This window comes from Rosa chinensis, chromosome 7 (assembly GCF_002994745.2).
Source record: "Rosa chinensis cultivar Old Blush chromosome 7, RchiOBHm-V2, whole genome shotgun sequence".
Lineage (NCBI taxonomy): Eukaryota > Viridiplantae > Streptophyta > Magnoliopsida > Rosales > Rosaceae > Rosa > Rosa chinensis.
In genome coordinates, this window is record NC_037094.1 from 46,754,524 (window position 1) to 46,779,141 (window position 24,618).

At 36.1% G+C, this 24,618-nt stretch overlaps 1 protein-coding gene and 1 long non-coding RNA gene across 2 annotated transcripts; both read right to left on the reverse strand.

Moving 5' to 3' along the window:
- Nucleotides 1-2,009: 2,009 nt before the first annotated feature.
- Nucleotides 2,010-3,330, reverse strand: LOC112179258. The gene is made up of 3 exons (XR_002927709.2): nt 3,087-3,330; nt 2,569-2,619; nt 2,010-2,235 (listed from the first exon to the last, which is right to left on the reverse strand). It is a non-coding gene; the product is annotated as an uncharacterized LOC112179258 (long non-coding RNA).
- Nucleotides 3,331-13,095: 9,765 nt separating this feature from the next.
- LOC112180011 (WAT1-related protein At1g68170) lies at nt 13,096-19,462 on the reverse strand. The gene is made up of 8 exons (XM_024318498.2): nt 18,974-19,462; nt 17,191-17,501; nt 15,596-15,658; nt 15,097-15,466; nt 14,429-14,587; nt 14,085-14,236; nt 13,694-13,914; nt 13,096-13,510 (listed from the first exon to the last, which is right to left on the reverse strand). Exons 2-8 carry the CDS (start codon nt 17,430-17,432, stop codon nt 13,449-13,451), a joined length of 1,269 nt encoding a protein of 422 aa, XP_024174266.1. The 5' UTR covers nt 17,433-17,501; nt 18,974-19,462; the 3' UTR covers nt 13,096-13,448.
- Nucleotides 19,463-24,618: the final 5,156 nt, after the last annotated feature.

Genomic DNA, 24,618 nt, shown 5'->3' on the forward strand with positions numbered 1-24,618 from the left:
ATTGAAGAAGTCTTTGTATGGCCTGAAGCAATCTCCAAGAGCCTGGTTTGGGAGATTTTCAAAGTCCATGAGAGCCTTTGGGTACAGATAGAGCAATTCTGACCATACCTTGTTTATCAAGCGCAAGAATGGTAAGATTACAGCTCTTATTGTGTATGTTGATGACATGATTGTTACAGGGGATGATCCGAAAGAGATGAATGAGTTACAAAAGTATCTGTCAAAGGAGTTTGAAATGAAGGATCTGGGGCAGCTGAAGTATTTTCTGGGTATTGAAGTTGCGAGGTCTAAGAAGGGAATTTCACTGTCACAGAGGAAGTATGTTCTTGACTTACTTACTGAAACGGGGATGTTGGACTGCAGTCCAATTGAGACACCCATTGAGATGAATCACAGACTTGCCATTTATCCTGATCAAATTCCAACTGATAAAGGAAGGTATCAACGTCTTGTAGGAAGGTTGATTTATCTTTCACATACTAGACCTGATATTGCTTATGCTGTGAGTGTTGTCAGTCAGTTTATGCATTGTCCTAGTGAAGAACATATGGATGCAGTTTTTCGGATTTTGAGGTATTTGAAGATAGCACCAGGTAAAGGATTACTGTTTGAGAAAAAGGATGAATTGGAAGTTGGGGGATACACAGATGCAGATTGGGCTGGTGATAAAACTGACAGGCGTTCTACATCTGGGTACTTCACTTTTGTAGGAGGGAACCTTGTCACTTGGCGTAGCAAGAAACAGAAAGTTGTGGCCAGATCAAGTGTAGAAGCTGAATTTCAAGGTATGGCACATGGAGTCTGTGAAATGTTATGGATTCGTAATGTCCTGAAAGATCTAGGTTACAAGCTTAGACAACCTATGGATTTGCATTGTGATAATAAAGCTGCAATTGAGATTGCACATAATCCAGTTCAGCATGATAGGACAAAGCATGTGGAGGTTGATCGTCATTTTATTAAAGAAAATCTTGACAGAAAGGTTATTCGTTGTCCATTTGTAAAATTAGAAGAGCAGTTAGCTGATGTTCTTACTAAACGAGTGTCCAGGAAGATATTCGACAGCTCAGTTGACAAGTTGGGCATGATAGATATCTATGCATCAACTTGAGGGGGAGTGTAGAATAGCTGTAAATCTTATGTAATTATGATTCTTATTTATTTAGGTTATCATGTAATTATAGGAATGATTGTTTCCTATTAGGGTTAGACTACTCCTCTTAGCCTTGTATATATACCCCTTTGTGGGATGAATAGTATTATTATTGAAAACCCTAAAATCAAAGTATTCTTTTCTACTTTTGGAACTCCTCTCTGTGTGTGTGTCTATATATATATATATATATATATATATATATATATATATATCCATTTTCTCTCTCTACAATTTTCAGTGAAACCCCAAACCTTACTCCCCTCTTTGGTCCCCTGCCAGCAACTCATTTCCCTTGTCCGAGCACCGTCAATGCTTATGAGCCCACCTTCTAGTGGCCATTTTCTTCCTCCCTTTTCAACTTCCTTATCATGGAAATTGTCTAGCCCTCTATTAAGGGAATCGAGTATGATTCTGAGTTCCCAAAGTTGGTTGATGATAGGTGGATCCCAAGTTTGGCACCTCACTAGGTGTGGGCAGATATTATTTTGGGGTTCTGGTTTTTGTCCGAGGCGGTAAGTTTACCTCTCATTATCGACCGCTGTCTGTGGAGCATTGTTGGTAGTGATTCCGAGCTCATTTTGGTTTTATATAAAGGAAATGTATCCATGTTTGATTCATTCTACAAGCTAAATCATTTAAACCACTGAGAATGAATAAACCCAGAAAAGAGGTAACATGGGAACTTGTATTTCTCCTTTTTCCCCAACGGGGACAACTATACTCTTTGCTTCGTAGGTTTAATTTATCCCTTTTGAGAGTACCATGTCATTACATGCATGCATGTTTCGTTAATTTTGCATTATTTTTGCTCTCTAACGTTTATGAAAACTTGACAATCATAATTCATTGTTACGTTAATATAATGATCTCACAAGGAAACCGAAATTTTATTAGGTCCCACATAAGGACTGAAAGAAATTTGGTACTTATTTCATTGAGAACAGAACCAAAAGAAACATACAGTTGCACGTTATTAGCGTTTGCTTGTAAGTTTAACCCTATTCTCCTTTGCAACTTGATTCATGGTTTGCTCGCAGTTATCTTTGCCTCTCAATGAAAATTCTCCTCAACTTGAGAATCTGTACACATCAATGAAAATATAGAAGGTGAAAAACAACCAATTGAAAAATTGCAAGACTACTATTGAAGCACTATAAAGCTCTTGTTGAAGAAGCAAAGAGAGACATATAGGAGCTTAATCAACAAGTACTTCCAAATGCATTTTTAGGAAGCAACTATATTTTTTGAAAACTTACATGTCTCTAGCTAAAGCACTTTTAATAAATGTAATGGCATTGAGCAAAAGCATTTTTTTTTTCAGTGCATAAAGCTAGAATAAATACAGAACAAATACAGGGAAGTGTCAAATAAAGCTAGCATTTCAGAACAAAATTGAATGGCTAAGAAGTTACCTGGACCACATTTAATCTGGCATTTGCGATCACATCGTGACATAAGCCTCGCTGCATGTAAAATACCCAAATCAATCATCATTAGGATTAGATAACTAAGTTGGAAACATGTATGATTTACTTCATTCATTGGAAGCCTGGCTACTAAATTGATTACTCATGATATAAAAGGCTTTGACCACATAAGAACGCATAAATCAAATTTTTTTTTTTTTTACCTGCGCAAGATCTAACTAATTGTACTTCATTTAATCAAGCTACTACCCTACTAAAACGTTTGGCATTTTAACTAATAAGCAACCACAGCCATCTCGATCAGAAAAAAATGAACAGAGCATTGCAATTACATGTAGGCAGGTCTATGGTCTTCATGATGGGTAAGAACTTAATTTACAGTACGTTCATATTACAGGCTATGCAATGAAAGCAAAACCCAGATTTCAATATCCTGATGAAATCGCAGATTTCAATATCCAGATTTCAGAGAGGTTTGAAAGATTGGTTGCGAGTGGACTTACGGTTGTTTATATATGAAACACAGCCAGTGGAACAAGCATCGTAGCAGTCAACCTGAGCAAGGCTCTGCTTCACATTAGAGGTCATCACGCATAGAACCAACACTAGAACTAGAACACTTATCTTCTTCATCTTCGATCTAGTTAAGCTTCTTCGATCTTTGGCGGTGAATACTGAACATAGATCATTGTTTTATGGGCTCCAAGGTTACAACACTGCCCCTCAGCAGGCAATGGAACCACGAAAAAGCCAGCGCTAGCTGGGGCTGCTAGTCGCCTATCTTGACTCATTAGATCACCCTTTAATGGCTACACGTGTGGTGGAGGCGGACACGTCTCATGCATATACGTCGTAGGATTACAGGGTGCGTAGCTCCCCCTTCACTGCAGATCCCAGTGCATACAATAATTTCCATTATTTTGTATCAACAAGTTCATCCATTGGGTCACTAGGTCACTCACCATTCATTACTTTTTAGTATTAATTTCACCATCTGGGTCACGGGCACAGTGTATTTCGTGACCCAGAGAATGAAAATATACACTAAAAAACAGTGAATAATAAGTGACCTGGTGACCCAACAGGTGAACTTGCTTTAATAGATACTTTGCAATTATTTTGACCGATCCACCTAGCTTTGACCTTACTGCTGTTTGAAGTCAAATAGTATTATATTAGGGGGGTGAAATTTGCACACCCTTAATTACAAATGGCACACCATTTTATTTTTTTAATACTATTTCATCTCACAACTTTTTACTCTTCCTAAAATACCCTAAAGTCTGTTTTTTTCTGTTTTCTTTTTTGGGTCCTAAAGTCAGCTTCACGGGGTAGATGATGCCATCGACAAAAGTAAACGATACCCATCGGCGGCTTCACTGGTTTTCTCAACAATTGTTTTTTTCCTAAAACTTTCTAAACCCAACGATACCCATCGGCTTGCCATCCTATTTCTTTGTGATGCTCAACAGACCCATGAATGTTCTCGGTTGTTGTGAAATATATGAAAGACTCCATCAACTTCAAGTATCTTTTTATAACTGAAAATGGAAGCCGAACCAGAACATACACCCACTTTTAAGAGGGAGGGAAGATTTATGCATTGTTAACCTGGGAACTTCTTGTCAAACAAAGATTACTACCAAATTTACAGCAAACATGCATGAAAAATGAAGGTGTCCACAATTTAACTGTAAGATACTTGAGTACAGTATTTTCAAGAGCAGAGCAATATCTAGTTCTTACCGAGCAACCAAATGTAACACCGATTGGTTTTGCAAGAATCAGGAGGCTCTGAATCACAGCAACAAACCAAGCAAATATCTCGAATTACTAACACTTGAACCAGTAGTATTCACAAAACCATCTTGCAAAACCCCAACTAGTGGCAGAACCATTATCTGAACAACCCCTGCAAGATCCTAACAAACCAACTCCACTGGTACCCAATTTGAAAACAAATCAAACTGCACCAATACCAAGAACTCTGAAGCTGTCAAAATGATCTACAAATCTTGGGTAACAGTAATCAAGCACAAAACCCAAGAAACTTACTATGATCCTGCATGCTCAAACTTGGTACTTCGAATCCGATCTCTGCCAAAATCGGGGTTGAATTTCCGATCTCTGCCGGAAGATTCACAGAGGATTGTAAAATGGGGTCTGGGTCTTGGATACGTCGAATTCACCCAAATTGACACTGTCTACGCTGCCTTCGAATCCGTAGCTGTGGGATTTCTTCCAATGCTCTGCAAATGGGTCTCTATTCTTTAACCTCGCAGCTAGAAAGAGGAACCCAGCATGGGCTCATACATGGAGAAGAAAGAGAGAAGATTGTCGTGGGTTTTGGAGAGGAGAGAGAGAGAGAAGACAATATGACTTTAGGGTATTTTAGGAAGAGTAAAAAGTGGTGAGATGAAATAGTATTAAAAAAATAAAAGGGTGTGCCATTTGCAATTAAGGGTGTGCAAATTTCACCACCCTTATATTAACACTTGGTGTGCTTAGTTTGAATTCACCTTAGATCGATGGTTTACTTTTTGGTCTTTTTCTGAAGAAATATTTAAATAATTTTTTATTAAATATAATAAGGACTAAATACTTGTTACTCCTCATACTTTTCCTTTAAAAACAGTTTAGTCCAAATTTTTAAAATTAAACAGTTTAGTCCTTATTCTCTCCAATTTTCACACAACAAGTCCTAAAATGACTATTATACCCCTCATTTCCTTTTAATATATATATATATATATATATATTAATTTTTCTCTCTTTTTCTCTTTTTTGTTTTGTTTTTGTTTTTTGTTTTTTTGTTTTGTTTTGTTTTTTTTTTTGGTTCCCCCTCTCTCTCGATGCGGTCTTCCTCAATTTCAGGCTAAGACTCGTGCTTTTGCCAGGGTCTTTAGTAACCCTCAGTTCATCAATGTTCTGAAGCTTCAAGAAGCAAGATTTCCGGCGATCCTGTATTTTCTGAACAAGGATTATCTCAAGCTTGGTTGGTCGCCGGAACACGGCAGTGGCGATAATTTCCGACCACCCCAAACTCATACCTCTATATTAACCTTCGGCCTGGCACTCAAATTCAAAGACTCCTCAATCTTTCTCAACTCATCGGAATTCTTCACACTCTGCTATAAAGGCTCCATGAAATTTGCCGCCACAACTCTGCCGCGCTTCTCCACCACCTTCTGGGCCTTCTCTAGTTTCCGCAATTCCAGCCTTGAATTCAATCGGCTTATCTCTTTCTCGATTTCCTCAATCTCCGAATCGATCTTCCCTAGGTCTCGACCTTTCTCTTTTTCAACCTCAAACCCCATCTTCTTCGGCGCCATCGATAGCTGCCGTGAATTTCTGTTCAGTGGCTTAAACGACATCGTAGACAACGTGAAAAGAGAGGATTTCAGAACGGGGCTCAGAATCTCTTTGCTGCAATCGGATTCGAAAGACTAGGAGAGTTTAACGGCGACGCTGGAGAATCAGAGCCTTTATTGTTGTCGAAGGAGACCAAGCGTTGTTCTAGACCTGAAGCCTTGGGACGTTAATGACATTTAGGTATTCAAGAACACTCATTTTTGCTTACTGGGTATGAGAAATTTCGAACAATGATTGATGGGTTTTTGGTCCTCCGGTTTGGATTTTTGTATTGAGTTTGTGTATGTAACGCTCTCTTGTTCTTGATCTTGACTTGGAAGATTTAGTTTTCGAGATTTGTGTGTGTGTGTGTGTGTGTGTGTGAGAGAGAGAGAGAGAGAGAGAGAGAGAGAGAGAGAGAGAGAGGCAGAAAATTTAAAAATAAAAAAGAGAGATAAATAAATAAATAAAGTGAGGGTGTAATAGTCATTTTAGGACCTTCTGTGTGAGAATTAGAGAGAATAAAGACTAAACTGTTATTAAGGGAAAAGTATGAGGAGTAACAAGTATTTAGGCCATATAATAAATAAGAAATTGAGAAAATTAGAACTTAATTAAAAGAGTTAATGACCACTAGCTACAAATTCTTTCATTTCTTTCCCATGCTCAAGGGCCACAAACACGGTCCCCGTGCGGTCAAATTAAAATAGCTACAGTAATGATTCAATATATTAAGGACAAAAAGGACAGTTAAATGTTTATGAAATTACAAAAATTGCCACTCGTTCAATATTTATCACGATGCAGCTCTCGCTCTCTCTCATATCTATTTCAGATCCATTTCTAAGCAACAAATTAGAGTAGCAAATAGAGGCTCCGATGGTTAAGTAGCCGGTGAGGCGAGGCGAGTGGCGAAGCGAGGCGGCAAAGCAAGGCGGCGAGGTGAGGCGATCGGCGAAGCGAGGAGTTGAAGCAAGTGGAGAGGCGGCGAATCGAGGCGGTGAAGCAAATTTTCAGGTTAGTGAGGTTTTGACAGATTGGGGTTAGCTGTTAGGCTTTGTGCATGTAAACCGTTGTGTTCGATGGTTATCATATTTGGAAGATCATTTTTGAATTTGCTTCGTTAGTCAATTAGTCATCATTTCTAATTTCTGCAGGGATATGAAACTACAAATCAAGCTGGGAGTGCCTCATATACTACAACAGTCGCTTGATGTCGAGAAGGCAAATCAGTCTTTTAATAGTGAGTCAACATCCATTAGCTGAAACATTGTGCACTCTAGGCTGTATTGACATCATTCTGTGTATCCAAAGGATGCAATATCTATTGTTTTTGTGGAATCAGTGAATGTGATTTGTGTCTGTAGTCCTGCTGTGGAATCATAGTTTTAGAATTGTGTTGTTGCTGGTACTATTATTCCTGTTTGATCAAAATTCTATGGAGAGCTTGAAATGGCATCTAGTACCTTAGTCTTATGGAGAAATGCAAGCTTCTATGATAACCCATCTTAGGACAGTAAAATAGCTTGGCAAATTTTTGCTTCATTAGTTTTCTTTATCAGTTTTGTATTGAGGGCCAGTAGTTTTAGTTTTGCGTTTATTTTAGTTTCTTATGGGATTGGTGGTGTTGTGTAATGCTTTAGTTTTATGTTTACGTTAGTTTGACAAAAAATTTGTTGCTTTTTTAGGTTCTGTGTTCTTTCAAGTTCATGGCTTAGTTGCAAAATTTACTGCTGGTATCTTCTACTTCCTTTTGTTTTTTAATTTTTATCTTAGAAAGAAATGGAAGAAACTATAGAGATTAGGCTCCAAGTTTAGTGACAGTTCCTATGTGTTTGAATGCTATGATTTTTGAAGAGAAAGGATTAGAGTTGTAATCGCCAAAACATTTTTTAGCACACTTTGTCATCCCTTATGCTCTATGTTGCTGGTTGACTTGCAGGATGGAGCTAATGAAAGCAATGCTAAAGTGAACAAACGTAAGAAGGCCAGGCTAGTATACTACTGGGGGTCAGTAAACTACTGGGGATCAGTACACTACTGAGGGTCAGTATACTACTGGGGCTAGTATACTACTGGGGGTCAATATACTACTGAGGGTCAGTACTCTAGGAAATCCTGCTGGAGAAACTTCTTCACCATAAGAAGAGGTGAAATTCAATGCAACTTGTATGTGCAAGCAACAAAGCCAGATATAAATGATATATTGTTCAAGTTTCATATTGTAATATTTATAAATAGTTTTTGGAATTATTAAATAAATGAGTTGTTTCTAAGAAAAACAAAGATGGAATATAGAAATATTATTTCTTCACAATACTACTGACATTCAGCAGTGTTAATTCACATTATCAAACTCACAATGGCAGATTTGTAAATTACTTACCAATAGAAATAATTCAAAAAGTGAAGGAGTTTGACCGCATGGGCCTTGCACAGTACCACATGGGAATTCAAAAAAATAGACCTGCTAATGGTAATTTATGGATTAAAAGTGTAGGTAGTGGTAATTTGCTATAATTAAAACTAATGTCAAAAACACTACCTCTAGTACTAAGTTGAATGCCAAATAGACTCTACCAGAAAAGAAATAAAGTTATTTGTTCGTATTGAATAAAGAGAGAAAAGAGGTTGAAAATATTATAGTAAATTACCACTATCTACACATTTTGGTTTAAAATTACCATCAGCAGGTCTATTTTTTACTTGAATTCCCCTGCGGTAGTACACAAGTCTCATGAGCAAGGTCAAATCCCTTGCGGTCAGATTCCTTCCATTTTTGAATTATTTATGTTGACAAGTAAATTACAAAACTGCTCCTATGGTTTGGATAATGTGTATTAACAGTGCTGAATGTCAGTAGCATTATGAACAATTATCTTTCGATGCTATTGTTTCTTTTTTAGTACATGTTATTCATGAATGAGTATTCTGTGACATTTTCTACATATATGGACTTGAAGAACCTATTTAGGATTTTCCAAATGTGTCATTAAACTTGAAGAAAAATATTCCTCTGGTTAAAATCTACTTTATCACAATACAAAAAAAAGTATTTTTTTTTTCAAGTTGTGAAATATACAAAGAAACAGAGAAATATTTCTACATTTGTTTTTCTGAGAAACTCATTTATATAATAATCTCAAAAACTATTTATACATATTACAATATGAAACTTGAACACTATATCTCTGATTTTGCTGCTTTCACATACAAGTTGCTTTGAATTTCGTCTCTTCTCATGGTGAAGAAGTTTCTCCAGCAGGATTTCTTCATGTATGAGGCTCTATTCGATTTCATTTTCAATTTGTAGCACATTGTCTGCCTAAACACTTCTATCGTTGACTTTTTGGTTAGCAACTTGTTGTATATAGTTTAGGATATATATGCTCCATTATCAAACTACAAAAATGATAAATAATATGTTATTTGCTTGCCTTCAATTATCACCTACTTTCGAATACAAGTTGCTTTCGAATACCAACTCTCGTCATGGTGAAGAAATCTCTCCACCATGGTTCTTCTCATTTCTTCAATCTGTACATCCTCTTTGTCTATTGTAGCAGCCTTCCTCTTTGTCATTTGCGATTAATATGTGTATATGAGAAATGCAAATATATGAGTATTGACACTCAGTAGTTTATTGACCCTCAATAGTGTACTGACCCCCAATTTGATTTAAAAACTATTACAGCTTATAGGAATGCAAAAGACCAAATCAAAAAAATACTCACAGTTGCAGCAAATCAATGACCAGAATTTCAAGCAGAAAATAAAGACCAACAGCAATACTAAGATCAAATATCCACAGAGCCTATAGTTACACATAATTGCAATGACCTTCCTGACCTGCACAAAGTTAGTGCTCAATTTAAAACTCTATCAATGTAGTAAGAGTAAGTAGGTTATCGTTCTCAACCGGGGATTAGGGCCTTATTAATTCCTGAAAAATAAATGTTAGAAAAAAAATTCAAAGAATATATATACATTATTCACGAAAATTACATGTAAACGGGATTTAGGATTTATTTTCTAATTTAATAACTAAGTAAATATATACATGTGTGACACATCAAAACACATAATCAAGTAGAATTATATGGATGGTATGAAATTAGATAGAATTAACTACCATTAACACATTGACAAGGTTTCAAACATCAAATCACGAATCAAAATATGTCACAGCATAGAATCAATCAAGAACAAAGATGAACGCATACAAAGTTCTTTTTACTTCCCTTAATTAAATTAACTAGATGAACCTACCATAGTTAACCCTATCAAGCATGCAATTACTAGTGGTAGCTAATCACTAACAAAAACACTTTTAATGCAGTAAACACAATGGAAGTTTGATCAATTCAAGCCAAGAACACAAGTTAGAACGCTAATCAAGCATGCAAGACTCATTGTTAATTTACCTAAGTAATTATAGGTTCTCCACTTTAATTATTAAAACCTAGAACGCTAGCACCTTAATATGGATTCAATTACATGTTCATTAACTTAAGTATGCATCCAAAGATCAATTAACACATAAAAGATGGGATTGAAGCTCAAAATTAACAATCATGCTTAACATATGTCAAATCGCAATTTATCAACTAGAAAACCTAAAACCTAAAACATGCTTCATAGTATTCGAAAATCACATATCTAAAATCAACACTTCATCAACCATAGAAATCGAAAATTAAAGATCCAAATAAGAAAATCAAATTGCAATCTTATATAAAACCCAAAATAGTTTACATTCAAAAACCGAAAACAAATAAAGATGTTCATGGTTACACTTTTTGATTTTCAAGGATGCAAGAAGCTTTAAAAGGTAGTGCAATGGATGAGGATCACGGTAGGGATGCTTGAATGGAGAGGATGATTGCTCACGGCCTTGAACTTTGGAATCTCTTGAAATTGCCGAAACTTGGAAGAAAAGAGGAAGTGTTTGTGGCTTTTGATTCTGAATTTTGTAGTGTGTGAAATGTCTTCACAAACCTCCTTTATATAGTGAACGGCAAGGGTTAGGGTATCAAGGTTGAAATCTACTTGTGACATCATCCGACCAATGAAAATATTCCTTGAGAATTAGAGAGCAAGTCACCTTTATTTTGCTGAAATCTTCCTTGAACATAGACCATATTTCGGCCTCCAAGTATGTAGAATGGAATCAGGAATCCAAATTCAATATTTATTCCTTTATTTTCTTCTCCAAAATTCCATAGAAATCCAAAATTAACCCAAATTGAGCGTTGCCGAAAAATCCTTGAATATCTCCTTTCTATGTCACCGCAAAAAGTAATATTTGTGGCCCATGGACTCCTCAAGAGACTAAAGTGCAAGTCACATGCTTCAATCTTTGGGCCAGATTTCTTCAAATGATCTAATTTGAAAGCCCATCTTTATGATTGCCGAAATTCTTCATTATTCTAGAACATTCTTGAACTATCTTGAGTCATCTTCAAGACATAACATCTCCTAGTCTCACCAGGTCTCCTAGCAGCATCAGGACTCCTAGTATCATCAGGTTTCCTAGTCCAACTGGGACTTTGTCATTTCTTCATTTCTGAACATCATTTTTTTCGAGCTCTTTCCTAGTTGCATTAGGATTCCTACTTCAACTGGGATTCCTTTTCCTGGTAGAATTGGGAAAACTTTATTTTTTCATTTCTCCACATATAACTCCTTGCCTTCCATTTCCAGACTCAAAACTACTTAAAAACACAAAACAAGTTAGAAATGACATTGTTAAGGAAATAACTAAGCAAAATGTAGAGAGAAATGATCTAAAAATGTAGTCGAAATTAGTCTCAACGCTTCCCATAAAGTAAACATAAAAATGAGGTTGCAATACAAATAAAATCAGCTAAAGCTACTGACCCTCATAAATAAACATAAAAATGAGCTTGCAATAAACATAGGGTTAGTGAAATCATGAAGCTAAGGCTGCTGACCCTCATAAATAAACATAAAAATGAGCTTGCAATAAACATAGGGTTAGTGAAATCATAAAGCTAAGGCTACTGACCCTCATAAAATGAAGCTCATACAATTCATTTTGTACTATTGTTGGTCACAGAACTCATCATTTTCCATCAAGACAAAGAAATCTCAGAAACTAAAGCTAATTTTATAATGGGCTAACAACCCATTACAATTGTTGGCCGCACAGGCTATTGGTAAATAATAGTGTCATTTTGTAGTTATTGATGTTTAACTCAAAATAATATTATATTGAAACTAATACAGTAACGACCGAATAGATCAAAGTCACACACAAGGGAGGCCCAATGTCTAACTTGGAGCCCAGTATGCACTGGGAGAAATAAAAGAAAAAAAAATTAGAAGAAAATAGGAAGTAAAAGAAAAAAAGAACTAGAGGAACATCAATAGCAAGATTCAAACTTGGGTGGGCTTGGTACAAATTAAAACAAGTACCAAGAGTGCAAAATCTTGAAATATGTTTATATTACATATACTCAGAAATATATTTTAGAAATCTTAGGTGGGCTTCAAACCAACCGAACTTGTACTTAATTAGATCAGCCCTTGAATGGAACCTGAGTTGATCAGTTGTCAGTTTTACGGAACAAAATGAAGAATAAGAACTTTGACTTAAATCTAGGACCGGACTTGAGATTTTGAGGTTTGAGGCAAAAAATAAAAATTGGCCTACATTTATTATAGAAAAGAAAAAAAATAGCCAAAACAATATTTACAAACAAAAAATTTAAAAGAAAAATAAATATACAACAGAAAGATGATTCGAACCTAGGCTAAGAGTTCTTTTAATGAATGCAACTTGCAAGCAATCCAATCTTATTGTTTAATAAAAAACTTACATTTTATTTACTTAATAATTTTTTTTAAATACTCCTAGAAAAAAAAATTTGGCTTGACGAGACACTAGACCTGAGACGGCCGACTTACGGGCCTTATGTCAGGTCCGGCTTTGCTTGAAACCCAAAATGACAGCAGACAAACACATGCACCGATAAGACTAATTGCTATATCTACTTATATCTTGATGTATGTTAGCGTGAGTCATGCCGTGTATTAGAGTTAACTTGTGATAATTCGGAGAAGTCTAAAAACTAAAGCAGGGATCAAATTGAATAATTTGCTTATGCAACTATGCACGCAGTAGAAATTGAGATTTGATTTCAACAATACACCAATAATGACTCCACAATTTAAGAAAAGCGCACCTAATTAATCAATATGGAGGCTCATAACATGATAATCTTACATCTAAATGAACACTAGGGATTCCACAGTTAAATTTATGTACCTAAATAATTATCATGGAGACGCATAACATGACAATCTTACATCTAAAGTAAACCGCAGAAAATAACCAAATGTAAATTTGGTATTTCCATACAGTATTACATGGTTTGCGAAATTGCAAGACTCTCCTGATTACTTCCTAAACTCTTGCCTTTTCTTTTCCTTCTGTATTAATTATCTGTGAACTTGATCGCCAATTGGGTAGCCGCCGCCGTCCGTCCGATTTAGCTCCGTAGTCTGAAGTCGATCTCTATTTCCAAGTTCATGGTGTCCAAGTGTCCAACAGCTGCACAACAGCAAACAATTCTCTGTAAACTATATGTCGGTAGCAAGGTGATCAAAGCTGTCGATCATTACTCACACTTTATGCATCACATGTCTGTGATGTTCTACTTTAGTTTATTATCAAATTAACGAGAAGGTAAAGAATGTACCAAACTAATATAGAGTTTACTTGCAATTAACTTACCAATTAAACTATCATTTGTGTTGTTGTTATTATCATTCTCAGTACTGGTGTTAACGCTCGGCTCTATAGGAGATGTTGAAGTAACAATTTCAATGGCTTGAGTTTCGGACGGTCGCGGGGTTTCAAGTACCGGTTCGACTCTCATCGGCTTCTTCATTTCCTTGCTTTTACCCCACAATAGTACGTATAATCCACATATAATTAGCGATGCTCCAAGTATGCTGTCATTCCATCAGAAAACAAAGCAAACCACAAGTAAATGCAGTGGTGACAGACAAGCATATACATTGGTCTCAAATCATGTTTCTGTTAATGTTTCATTTTACTTCGGAAAAAGAAAAGAAAAGAGAGTGATAGATGTAGCGTCATATAGATGTAACGTCATACATACCTTCCTAGGTACAACTTCTCTTGGAGCAGCAAAGAGCCGAAAATGGCTACGACTATGAGCGTTACAGGGTTAAAACTTGATACAAACAACGGCCCTCTCATATTCATACACCATAAAGTCAAGCACATTGCAAGTCCTGAACTCACTATTCCCTTCAGGTACCACATTCATTACATAAGTCATCAGAATGGAACTTGATGATTGTAGGAAATGTGTGTTTGTTGTATGTTAAGTGTTGGGGTGGATTGATTGAGTTTTTATTTTCAATTCTTTATTTTTAAACTTTTTACTTTGAAATAATGAAATAGATAGACAAAAAATAAACAAAAAACAAATGTACTCACCGAATAAACAACTCCAAGAAGTCTAATATTCCAACCCAACTTCCATTTACTCCAGTCCCTTTCCATACATAAGGCCAAAATGACAGATTGGATTGTTGCCATTACAGAGACTAGAGCTGTGCAGGACAATACGCATGGGTATGTTTTACTCATTTTACCCTGCATGCATTTCAAATAGCAATAAACATAAAAATAAAATCCTTAATAAGAAACTTTTTTATTCCGAGATCCCCATTATGTAGGAAGCTTATATAAACTTGGGAAGCTAGTTTTAACAAAAATCAATCAAATTGATTGTATTTACAAAAAATCAATTAAAAATATTGTTCCTTTCTTACCCAAACCGAAAATTGTATGACCATTTAAATTGTTCAGATCATCTAGACAAACACAATTGATCAAATAATATTAGAAGAACGACCAAATGTTGCAATAGTTTCCATATAGAACAAATTTTTAGTAGGAATGATTTTTGAAAGCGGATAAAGAATTAGAAGCTTTTGACCATTAATCGTTCTACATGTGAGAAAGTGGAGCACGTACATGCATTTTCATTTCTATTTGTTTTTTTTTTTGGTTGAACACTTCAGAAAACTAGAAATATACACAGGGGTCAAGGGATGCAAAAGGTGAAGAAGATGTACGGCTACATATGACTTTATGTGTACCTGAATTATGTACCAAGTTGCAGCGCATAAACAGCTGACTACAGCTAAAACAGAGCCCAAGGCTGGATTGGCAGAGTGATTTGCCTGTGATGAAGAAGTGTTTTTGTTCATATGAAAAAGGTGAGGATGTGTAGACCAGATTTGTATAATTGTGCCTTTGTAGAGAGTGAAGATCATCGCCCCTCCGATCCCGACCAGTGAGCCGACAACTTTCGCCGCCCCTGGAACGCTTCTTATGACTAATTTCTCCATCCTCAAACATACCGCCATTATGAAGGTGATGGCGGGTAACAGATTATTCATCGCGGCAGCGAATGTAGCAGATACCAATACTATGCTCTCCAGGTATAGGTTTAGAGCCAGTATTACCCTGCATTAAATACATCCAATTAATATGTTCTTTTGCGTTTATAATTTGCACTCCAGTCCTCCTAATAAAAGGATTAATCCTTTTACAAAGATTAAGTTCGAGTAATTAGCGGGATGAAAACCTACGTACCCAAATAACCCACAGAGAAATGCTTGCAGTAGTATAATCCACGTAAGTTTTGGTCTTTTGTTCCTGCATGCAAATGGTTAAAAAGGATCATGACGATGGTAGCAGTTAAAACATATATAACTAGAAGATATTTAACTAATTTCATTCAACTATTTTAAGAGATACAACCAAACCCAGCAACCAAAGATCCAAGTATTTGATATATCCAATAGTTTGTAACCAATTATGTAGGTTCAGAATCTGTTGCTATTTGCTAGGTAGTGCGCATGAGGTAGTGCATGTCAATCAATACGGTTTTTCTTTGCCATTATTTGTTCAGATCTTGTGGAGGGAAATAGCCAAGTTAGATATAATCCAATATTGTGAGTGACAATACTACTCACCATCCATAAATGAAATATACGTGTCATCTTTTATTCTAGAATTATACTTGAGATTTAAAGTCATTTAATTTAAGCTTATACGTAAACACACACACGAGGAATTATTCTGTGGTTCTGGAGTACCATATGGCACTGTCATGTGGTGGTTCAAGCTAATAATATCACTCGAATTTGGTAGAGACCATGTAGGAGATGAAAAATAGAAATTAAATTAGAGTGTTTCTATTGGGACCTCCAAATCTGCTCAGTAAACCTCACTCTATTATGAATTATTAAATGACATATGTAACTTCTTATAAAATGACTATTAAGGACAATAATTATACCCAAAATAATATTATATTTAATTTCTCTAGACTTTCCAATTTAATAATATTATATTACATTCTTTATTATTTTCCTTATCTATTTTCATTTTTTTATTTCACTACATACTCATTAAAGCATTTATATATATTTAATATGAATTAAAACTATAATCAAGATCATGTGACATAAAAATTCCTATCATCATATATGTTGAACGCATATTGGTGAGGGATAACAAAGAAATCATTTTATGACCTAAATCTCAGTCTATTCATTATATTTACAAAAAAAAAAAAAAGCTAGTAGTAAAAAAATGTAAAAAAATATTAAATAATTAATCATGAGGTACAGAAAATAGAGAAAATAATTAAACATTAAGAAAAATTACTCTTCATTTTTTTTTGCACATCTACAAGAAAAAAAGAATATTTTTTTATTAGAAATTAATTTTTAAAGCCCAATACCTTGTGTTTGAGTTTCTTTTTTATTAGATAAGAGATTTATGTAATCTGGTTAAGGAATGAATATGTAATTAATAGTTTGTTTGAAAATTATATGAGTGAGGTTATTTCAGGAACTTGAGTGAGGTTTAGTGAGCAAATTTAGTATTTGAAAATTTGATAGGAATTGTAAAAAGCAATGAGGTCAAGTGAGTAAATTTGGAGGTTCCAATAGAAAAACTGATTAAATTAAGAGACCAATCATAAATATCTACTTATCATATGGGCCAATAACATTAATCTGGACCACCACGTGTATCAAGAAAACGCTTACAATGATCAGACTTTGATGTTAAAATGAATCCGTTATGGCCAGTTGGCCACTACTCATCCTATAGAAATTTGGGAAAAAACAAACAAACTAACATTTAAAGAAAGGGGGCACCAGACGAAGAAAACGAACCTTTCAACTACGTGAGCGAGAGGCACCAAGAAGACAGTGGCCAAGATGACGCGGTAGGCGACGAAGACCCTCAAGTTCATTCCATCAATAGCGACCAGTTTGTAGAATATGTTCAACACTGCACCTAAAACACTTACCAACAGCATTCCCAGCACTGGTTTCAACCCATTTAACAAATTACAGATACACTCGCAGCCCCTCCGATTCCTCAGCTCTATGCAGTGTTTAGAGAGAGACCCCATAATCCTGGCTAGCTGCTAGCTATTCTTCTGATAGTGTGCAATCCTGGACATATGTACATATATATACACCTGCTTAAACTGGCCGGGTTCAAATCTAGTAAGGATTTTCTTCTAAATTTGAGAGTGGCTATATATTTTTTTGCTGGATTAGGTGGTGTCCTATTCCCTTTATAGTCATGCGTGTATCCACAAAATGTGTATAGACTTGGATCGTTATGGCCAGCACTCATAAATAAGAGATATTGTGAGATCTTGACACAAATCTATTTTTGGATTCTCAAAATCCTCTTTTCATGCTTGAAGCATTTAAACCACGCATGGCGTGCGCATGGCGTGCTTGTAACTTTGCAAAGTTCATTTCTTATAGAACTCAAACAGAAAAAGAAAAAGATGTAACGTATAATCCTCACGAATTTATGGTATTGCAAAGTTCATTTCTTATCTTGAGACAAGTTATGATATTGTGGTGTTTATCCTACACTCAATTTACATCTACTTAAACAAAAATTACAATTTATATGAATCAAAATTACAACATTAAGAACAAATTTACTATATTCATTTACACTATTTACATATAATATACTAAAATTACAAGATTGACAATGAATTTGTTCAAAAGCTTGTAAGAAGGTCGTATGTAGTGTAATCACTAGTAATAGAAATAAGCTTACACAAAATAGGACTCACGTATGTTATTACTATGACAACAATCTGTTGTTACATTTATAAATGTGTGTATGACGTACATACGGGTATGTATTATATAATTTTCCCATTAGCTTAAGTTAGTTACCCTTCTATATATGAAGAATTTGTTTACCCAATAAATATCCGGTTACTTACCTTCCTTCGAAAATTTGCTTGACCTAGTATAGTAAAAACTCTAATGCATTGTATAAGACTCTCAAATTCAGTGATGGGATCTGAATCAGCTAATTATTAGCTAACTTATTTGTTGTATACATGTTTTACATTGGTGTCATCGCCACTCCTAAAGTCCTAATATGTCACTCTCCATATGATGTCATAAGGCAGGTGCATGTCCAAGTATAAATGTCTCTTTCCCCACATGGAAGCTACTCTTTGTCTTTCAATTGTAAAACTTGACCTGATTTTGTGTAGTTTTTGTGTTGGTAGAATTGAAGCTCGAATATGCTGTAGAAAGTAAGACTCGGTATTGGCCACGCCCATATGTAAATTTATTGAGTCCCGGACTGAGGTCGAACTTTTCGGGCTAGGCCCAAATCGTGTTATTCTATGAATAACCGAATTAAACATAGACCGAAAGTTTTCGGGCTGTTTACTGGGTTTTCGGGCAAAAAATACAAACGAGGGACAACGGAAGATGATTTGGAAAATGGCCCTATCATCGGTCGAGATAATTTTTTGGTGAGAAAGTGTTGGTGCCTGTTCAATTGACGGGGCACTGTTGTCAACTTACTTTGCTCATGCAATCGTCTGGTATGTGCAGCTCTTAATTTTAACCAAAACCAACATGTATATCAGGAAACCATCCAGTAAATTCTTTAAAAAATTACCTGACGGAACAGTTGCTCATCTCCGACAACGGCACATTCCCCTGGGTACTATCCCCTGCTTCGTAGCAAGACTATACTTCTTTCACCTTTATATATCGAGGTCGATGCTGGAAACCGAGCTCAGGGAGAACAGATTCAGAAGTACCAGGCGGACCAAGCTCATCTGCACAAATCAACGGCTTTGAACAACTACTTGAGGCCCTTGCCGTTGGTGGCATGAACGTGGCGTGGCTCAACATATGCCCTGAGCCATGGCCTTGAGTGAGTAGGTTTGAGATTTCTTTTTGTTGTTGAAAAATTGGACTTGCATTGTGAAGTTTCTTGATAGATCGATATCCTATTCTTTAGAACTGAAAGTTTCTTGATAGATATATCCTATTCTTTAGAACTGAAGCGGAAGAGGAAGAAGAAAGGGAAGAGGAGGAGGAAGAGGAGGGAAGAAGAAGAAAGGGAAGAGGAAGAGGAAGAGGAGGGAAGAATAAGAATCTGAAGAGGAATCTAAATAAGAAGAATGAGAACTTTGACTCGTGGAGGAGAAGAATAATGCGTGGATAAGACTTTTACCTAATAAGAAAAAAGTTATTAATAACGTCGGGTCCACCGGGCTTTTTAGAATATCCAGTACCAGGACCGCATCGGGTCTGGCATAGTCCGAACCCAAACCGGCCCAATCTGTCAAAGTTTTTTGAAGACCCGAACCGTCGGTCTAGGTCTGTTTTTCGATTTTTTGGGCTTTTTTTCCCACCCCCTGGTAGAAACTCATATAACGTTATTGGAATTTATAATCAAAGCTCGTGCCCTCTCGCTAATAGTCGCTTTGCTCCAATTTGTAACCATGATGGTGTATGCTCAAAAATTGTCTCGGCCACGCCATGCGGCTGAAGGTTTCTTTAGCTTACATGTGTTCTTTTGGCTTGATAACGTGTGCATGGGCGTGCCAACTAGCGGTCGGGAGGCCAAGTGAGGTTTTGTGATACATTTTTAAGTTTGCGTTGTTCTGATTTATAAACAGTTGATTTTGGCCGAGGAAGGATCAATCTTAGCCGCGAGGTTCTCTTTGCCTTGGATGTAAGAACTTTAACACGGATTGGCTATACTAGTCGGAGTCTTCAAGTTGTGTAACTCAGCGAGTGAATGCGAAATTGAGAGTAACAACGATTTTTATGTTTTCTTAATATATTCAGAAAGTGAGTACAACAAGGTAAACGTATATGGAGGATATCCAGTGCAGGAATGTAAGAGCAAGAATGTCAAGTGTTAAGAATAAAGTGAAATATGATAAAAGCACGAAGATAAATTACAAAAATGTAAAGATGAGCAATATAAGTTGCAAGGAAATACAGAACTGGGAACGTAAATTGCAGCAAGTAAAGATAGACAAATATCAATAAAGAAAGCGATAAGATAAAGTAGATAATGTTGATAAAGTATTGAGATAAAATGTGTAATCGCATTGAGTGTTTGGTTGAGTAGCCCTAACAAAGATGTCTACAATCATTTTTATAGTGAAAGATAAAACAACTAATTAAATAAAACATAGAATCTGGTTGTAATTGTCAGGATCATATTGCCTACAAGAATTCAAAGTTGAGAACCCAAACACAGTTACATGCATTTGAATGGTGTCACTGCTAACTTGAAAATTAAAACTCATAACCTAACCGTGCATTCAAGCTGATCATCCCACAAATGTTTTGGCTAAAACTCATAATTAATTGCTAACTTTGAATGCTAACTAATTAAAATTGATAATCGCTGAGAGCAACTCCAACAGCTTCCCTATAATTTTTATATTATAGGGAAGCAGCAAAAATCAAAATCTCCATAATTTTTCTGCTCCAACTCCAACAGCTTCCCTATTTTACAGATTTCTGCATTTATTACAACAATAAAATATTCTACATTTAAAACAAATCTAAAATAACGGCTAGTTTACAACGGCTATTTCTAACGACTCCTTTCACCGGGTCTAAACCAATATTGAGCCATGCAAATACAAGAAGTTTGTCTTCTTCGATTGTGAAGTTGGCTTGTCTTTGTGCTTTCTTGCTGCTAGGTGCACGTGGTGTCTCTTCATAAGTGTAAACTTCATTTGTATGAGTCTCTTCATAAGTGCAATCTTCATATGGTGAATGAGCATAAGTAGAACCATTGGACTGATACTGACTCAGCTCGCCGGGAAATCGTGTGGTTCATTAAGGTCACTGAAGGCTGATTTGTTGTTAAGGAGGTTAGTGAAATTCAATGGCATCAAAGCCATCTGAAATTATTAAACAAGGCAAAGGCTGGTAATCCATCTATATGAGAAAAGTACTCATAAAATTAAACAAGGCAAAGGCACACATTAAGTACAATATCAATGGTATAAGCTGTGAATATTGAAGAAAGAAAACAATGGGACCTGCAACCAGATTTGCTGCTGGTCAATGAAGAAAGAAAACAATGGGACATGCATACATGCGTAGACAACCTATTTCAAATGATCATCAACTATCTGTGCATCAAGTCGATCAAAGCGAACTAAATTAATGTGTTTTTAATCCAAAAACAGTAAAGCAGGAAATTGATCAAATTATTGATGATATGCTGTAACAAGAAATTAATCCAAAAACAATCAAGCAAGAAATTGATCAAATTATTGATGATATGCTATAAGCAAGAAATTAATCCAAAAACAGTAAAGCAAGAAATTGATCAAATTATGTTCCTTGTTGTCAAATGTACAAGCTGCGAAAAACCCATTTTCTTGATCAATGGTTAATTAAATATGATAACTTGACAACATACGGATATTTAGGATAAGTAACTTCCTATATATGATGATGCAAGGAACTTGATATATTTCTAAAGATTTGGCTATATATGATGATGCAAGGAACTTGTAGTACGTAGTTGGTTAGAACGTTTCTTTTCGTCCAGATTTGTCTATTATTAAATAAAGAACAAGATGCATGGAATAACATACACCTTGATGCAGAAACTGTTGTATTGCGTACACAATATAATTCTATGAAGATGTAGGATCAAGAATACAACATATAGAAACTAAATGGTGGTGAATAGCTAGGAACTTAGGTTAATTTGTATAAGCCTCAATCATAACCCCTACAGAAGTCTAGCTTAGTGCGCACCAGGAACAGGGGCAGAGCAAGCAATTCCTACTTGATATCTCCCAAGGAAAATCCCGAATTATATCTCAGATTGATGGCATACTGCATACATGTGTATGTGCATAATCTTTCGGTCTAGGATAAATGATTGTACCTACCACCACCTTTGTATACAAAACCTTTTTCCACACTTCAATTTTATAGTGTATGTTATCTACAAGGGGTTATATACAAGAGTTTCTCACTAGGAAAGAATTTGTCTACCGTTGGTCTCATATTGCATCCTCTATGACAAGAACACAACTTCTTGTTCTAAATGTGAGAGGGAAAAGGAAAAAAAAGGGTAGAACAAAGGAAAAATATCCAGGTCCTTCAGTTCAAACCTATCTACCAAACCACTACTCAATACTATGGTTCACTGTAATCAACTAACTAATGACTCCTATTATCTGTACATATTAGGTCTAACACTTGGCCTAATTGACAACCCATTGTTCCATGTTCCAGAGGGTATGATATCATATGATGATATTTCATATTTGTCAAAAGTAAAAAACAAAAAGTGAAAAGGAGAATGAAAACTTTTTCAGTGCCTAACTGAGACCTAGAGAGAGTCAAGCCAAGCTCACCAATTCATTCCTTCATCCCTGGACTGAACTTTACATGTGTATTGGGTCACCACTACACTAGAAACCCCCCCCCCCCCCCCCCCCCCCCCCCCCTTCTTTCCTTGTAGGTTTTAGTTAAGAAGATACATGGAAAAGGTATTATGCTTTCTGGGCGTTGGGTTCCATTGTTTTAAAATGAGTTGCAGACTTGCAGACAAGCTTGAAAATTCATCATTCTCTTTGAGGCATTTTATCAGTAACCAAAGGGGCGTTATGAATGCATGACATGATTTACAATGTACAGCAACACTTATCTAGACATCACCGAAACAACAAATTATACATAGGTGTAGTTTTATCCAGACTTCATAATATGAAAAACAAACAATTTGAAAGTTTTCACTAGGGAGATTGCCACCCCTGTAACATACACAATCAAAAATGACATGACCACCAAAAGTGGGAGAGCATTCAAATGCCTTCAGATAATTATTACCAGAATTGGCAAAGCATTTCTAACCATTAAAGAACAATCAAGGACTCAATAACTCAAAATTTTCAAATTCCCTAATCAATCAAAACAAACGAGAGTGGAAAAGACAAAAACAAGTACAAAATTGGAATGAATAGAACCGAACGGAGGTGGAGGAGGCGACTCACTTGCGACGCCGTCTTCTCTCTCGGTTGAGCTTCAGTCGAAGTAATTGAACCATTTGAGTCATTGGGAGAGGGGAGCACGTGAAACATTTATGAACTTTTCTATCGCTATATTTTTAGCTTTTGCTGTAGATTTAGGGAATGTAATCTTCTCTCTCCTCAAAATCCCTATTTTAGAGGAAGGTTTAGGGAAGCTGTTGGAGTTAAAAATGACCCAATTTTCTCTAAAATAGAGAAAAATGAGGAAATGCAGAATCTGTTGGAGATGCTCTAAGTTTGAATGCCTTAAATTTTCTTAACTCCTGCAATTGCTAACTTTGAAGACCATAAAATTTCTTTAACTCATGCAATTAATGGTTTTTTTGAGATGAAATAATACTTGAGTTCAGGAGGTTAGCCAAACCTCAACCTAGGTTATTGATCGACCTCGACCTAAATTGGTTGCGGCTGCAACATAAGCTATGCAATCTCGCTGCAGCAGTGCCGATCACCTTCATCCATTATTGCCATGGCCATTTGATCAAAGCTTCAAACAATTTCATTCGTTACACTACGGCCAGGTTGAATTGGATTCACTAACAAAGAGACAGGTATTTGGGCTTATAATGCTGACACCCCCAAATATAAAGCCTGTTGGCCATAAATAGGTCTTTGTTAGAAAGCGTAATGAGAAAAATGAGGTTATTAGATACAAAGCCCGCCTTGTGGCGCAAGGTTTCTCACAACGCCCTGAAATCGACTACGAGGAGACATACTCTCCCGTAATGGATGTTATAACGTTTCGCTACCTTGTCAGTTTGGTAGTTTCCGAAAAACTTGACATGCAGCTTATGGATGTGGTTACAGCATATCTCTATGGGGATCTAGATTCAGAGATATATATAAAGGTTCCAGATGGACTTCAATTACCCAAGTCGAGTAGCTCTAAACCACGGAGCGCGTTTTCAATAAGATTGAGACGCTCACTATATGGATTGAAACAATCCGGACGGATGTGGTATAACCGTCTAAGTGACTACTTGATTGGGAAGAGATATGTCAACAATGAAATATGCCCATGCATGTTTATAAAAAGGACAAGTTTCGGATTTGCAATTGTAGCAGTTTATGTCGACGACATGAACCTAATTGGAACTTTAGATGAGTTAAAGGAAACTGCTAAGTACTTGAAATCTGAATTTGAGATGAAAGATCTTAGAAAAACACGGTTTTGCCTTGGACTAGAACTCGAGCACCGTAGTGATGGGATTATGATCCATCAGTCAGCATA

Coding starts and splice junctions, on each gene's coding strand:
- LOC112180011 (XM_024318498.2), bottom strand. CDS start 17,432: ATGGGGTCTCTCTCTAAACACTGCATAGAGCTGAGGAATCGGAGGGGC. Junction 14,237..14,428: donor TTCTTGGAGTTGTTTATTCG/GTGAGTACATTT, acceptor TGGTACCTGAAG/GGAATAGTGAGTTCAGGACT. Junction 13,915..14,084: donor GAGAAGTTGTACCTAGGAAG/GTATGTATGACG, acceptor ATGGAATGACAG/CATACTTGGAGCATCGCTAA.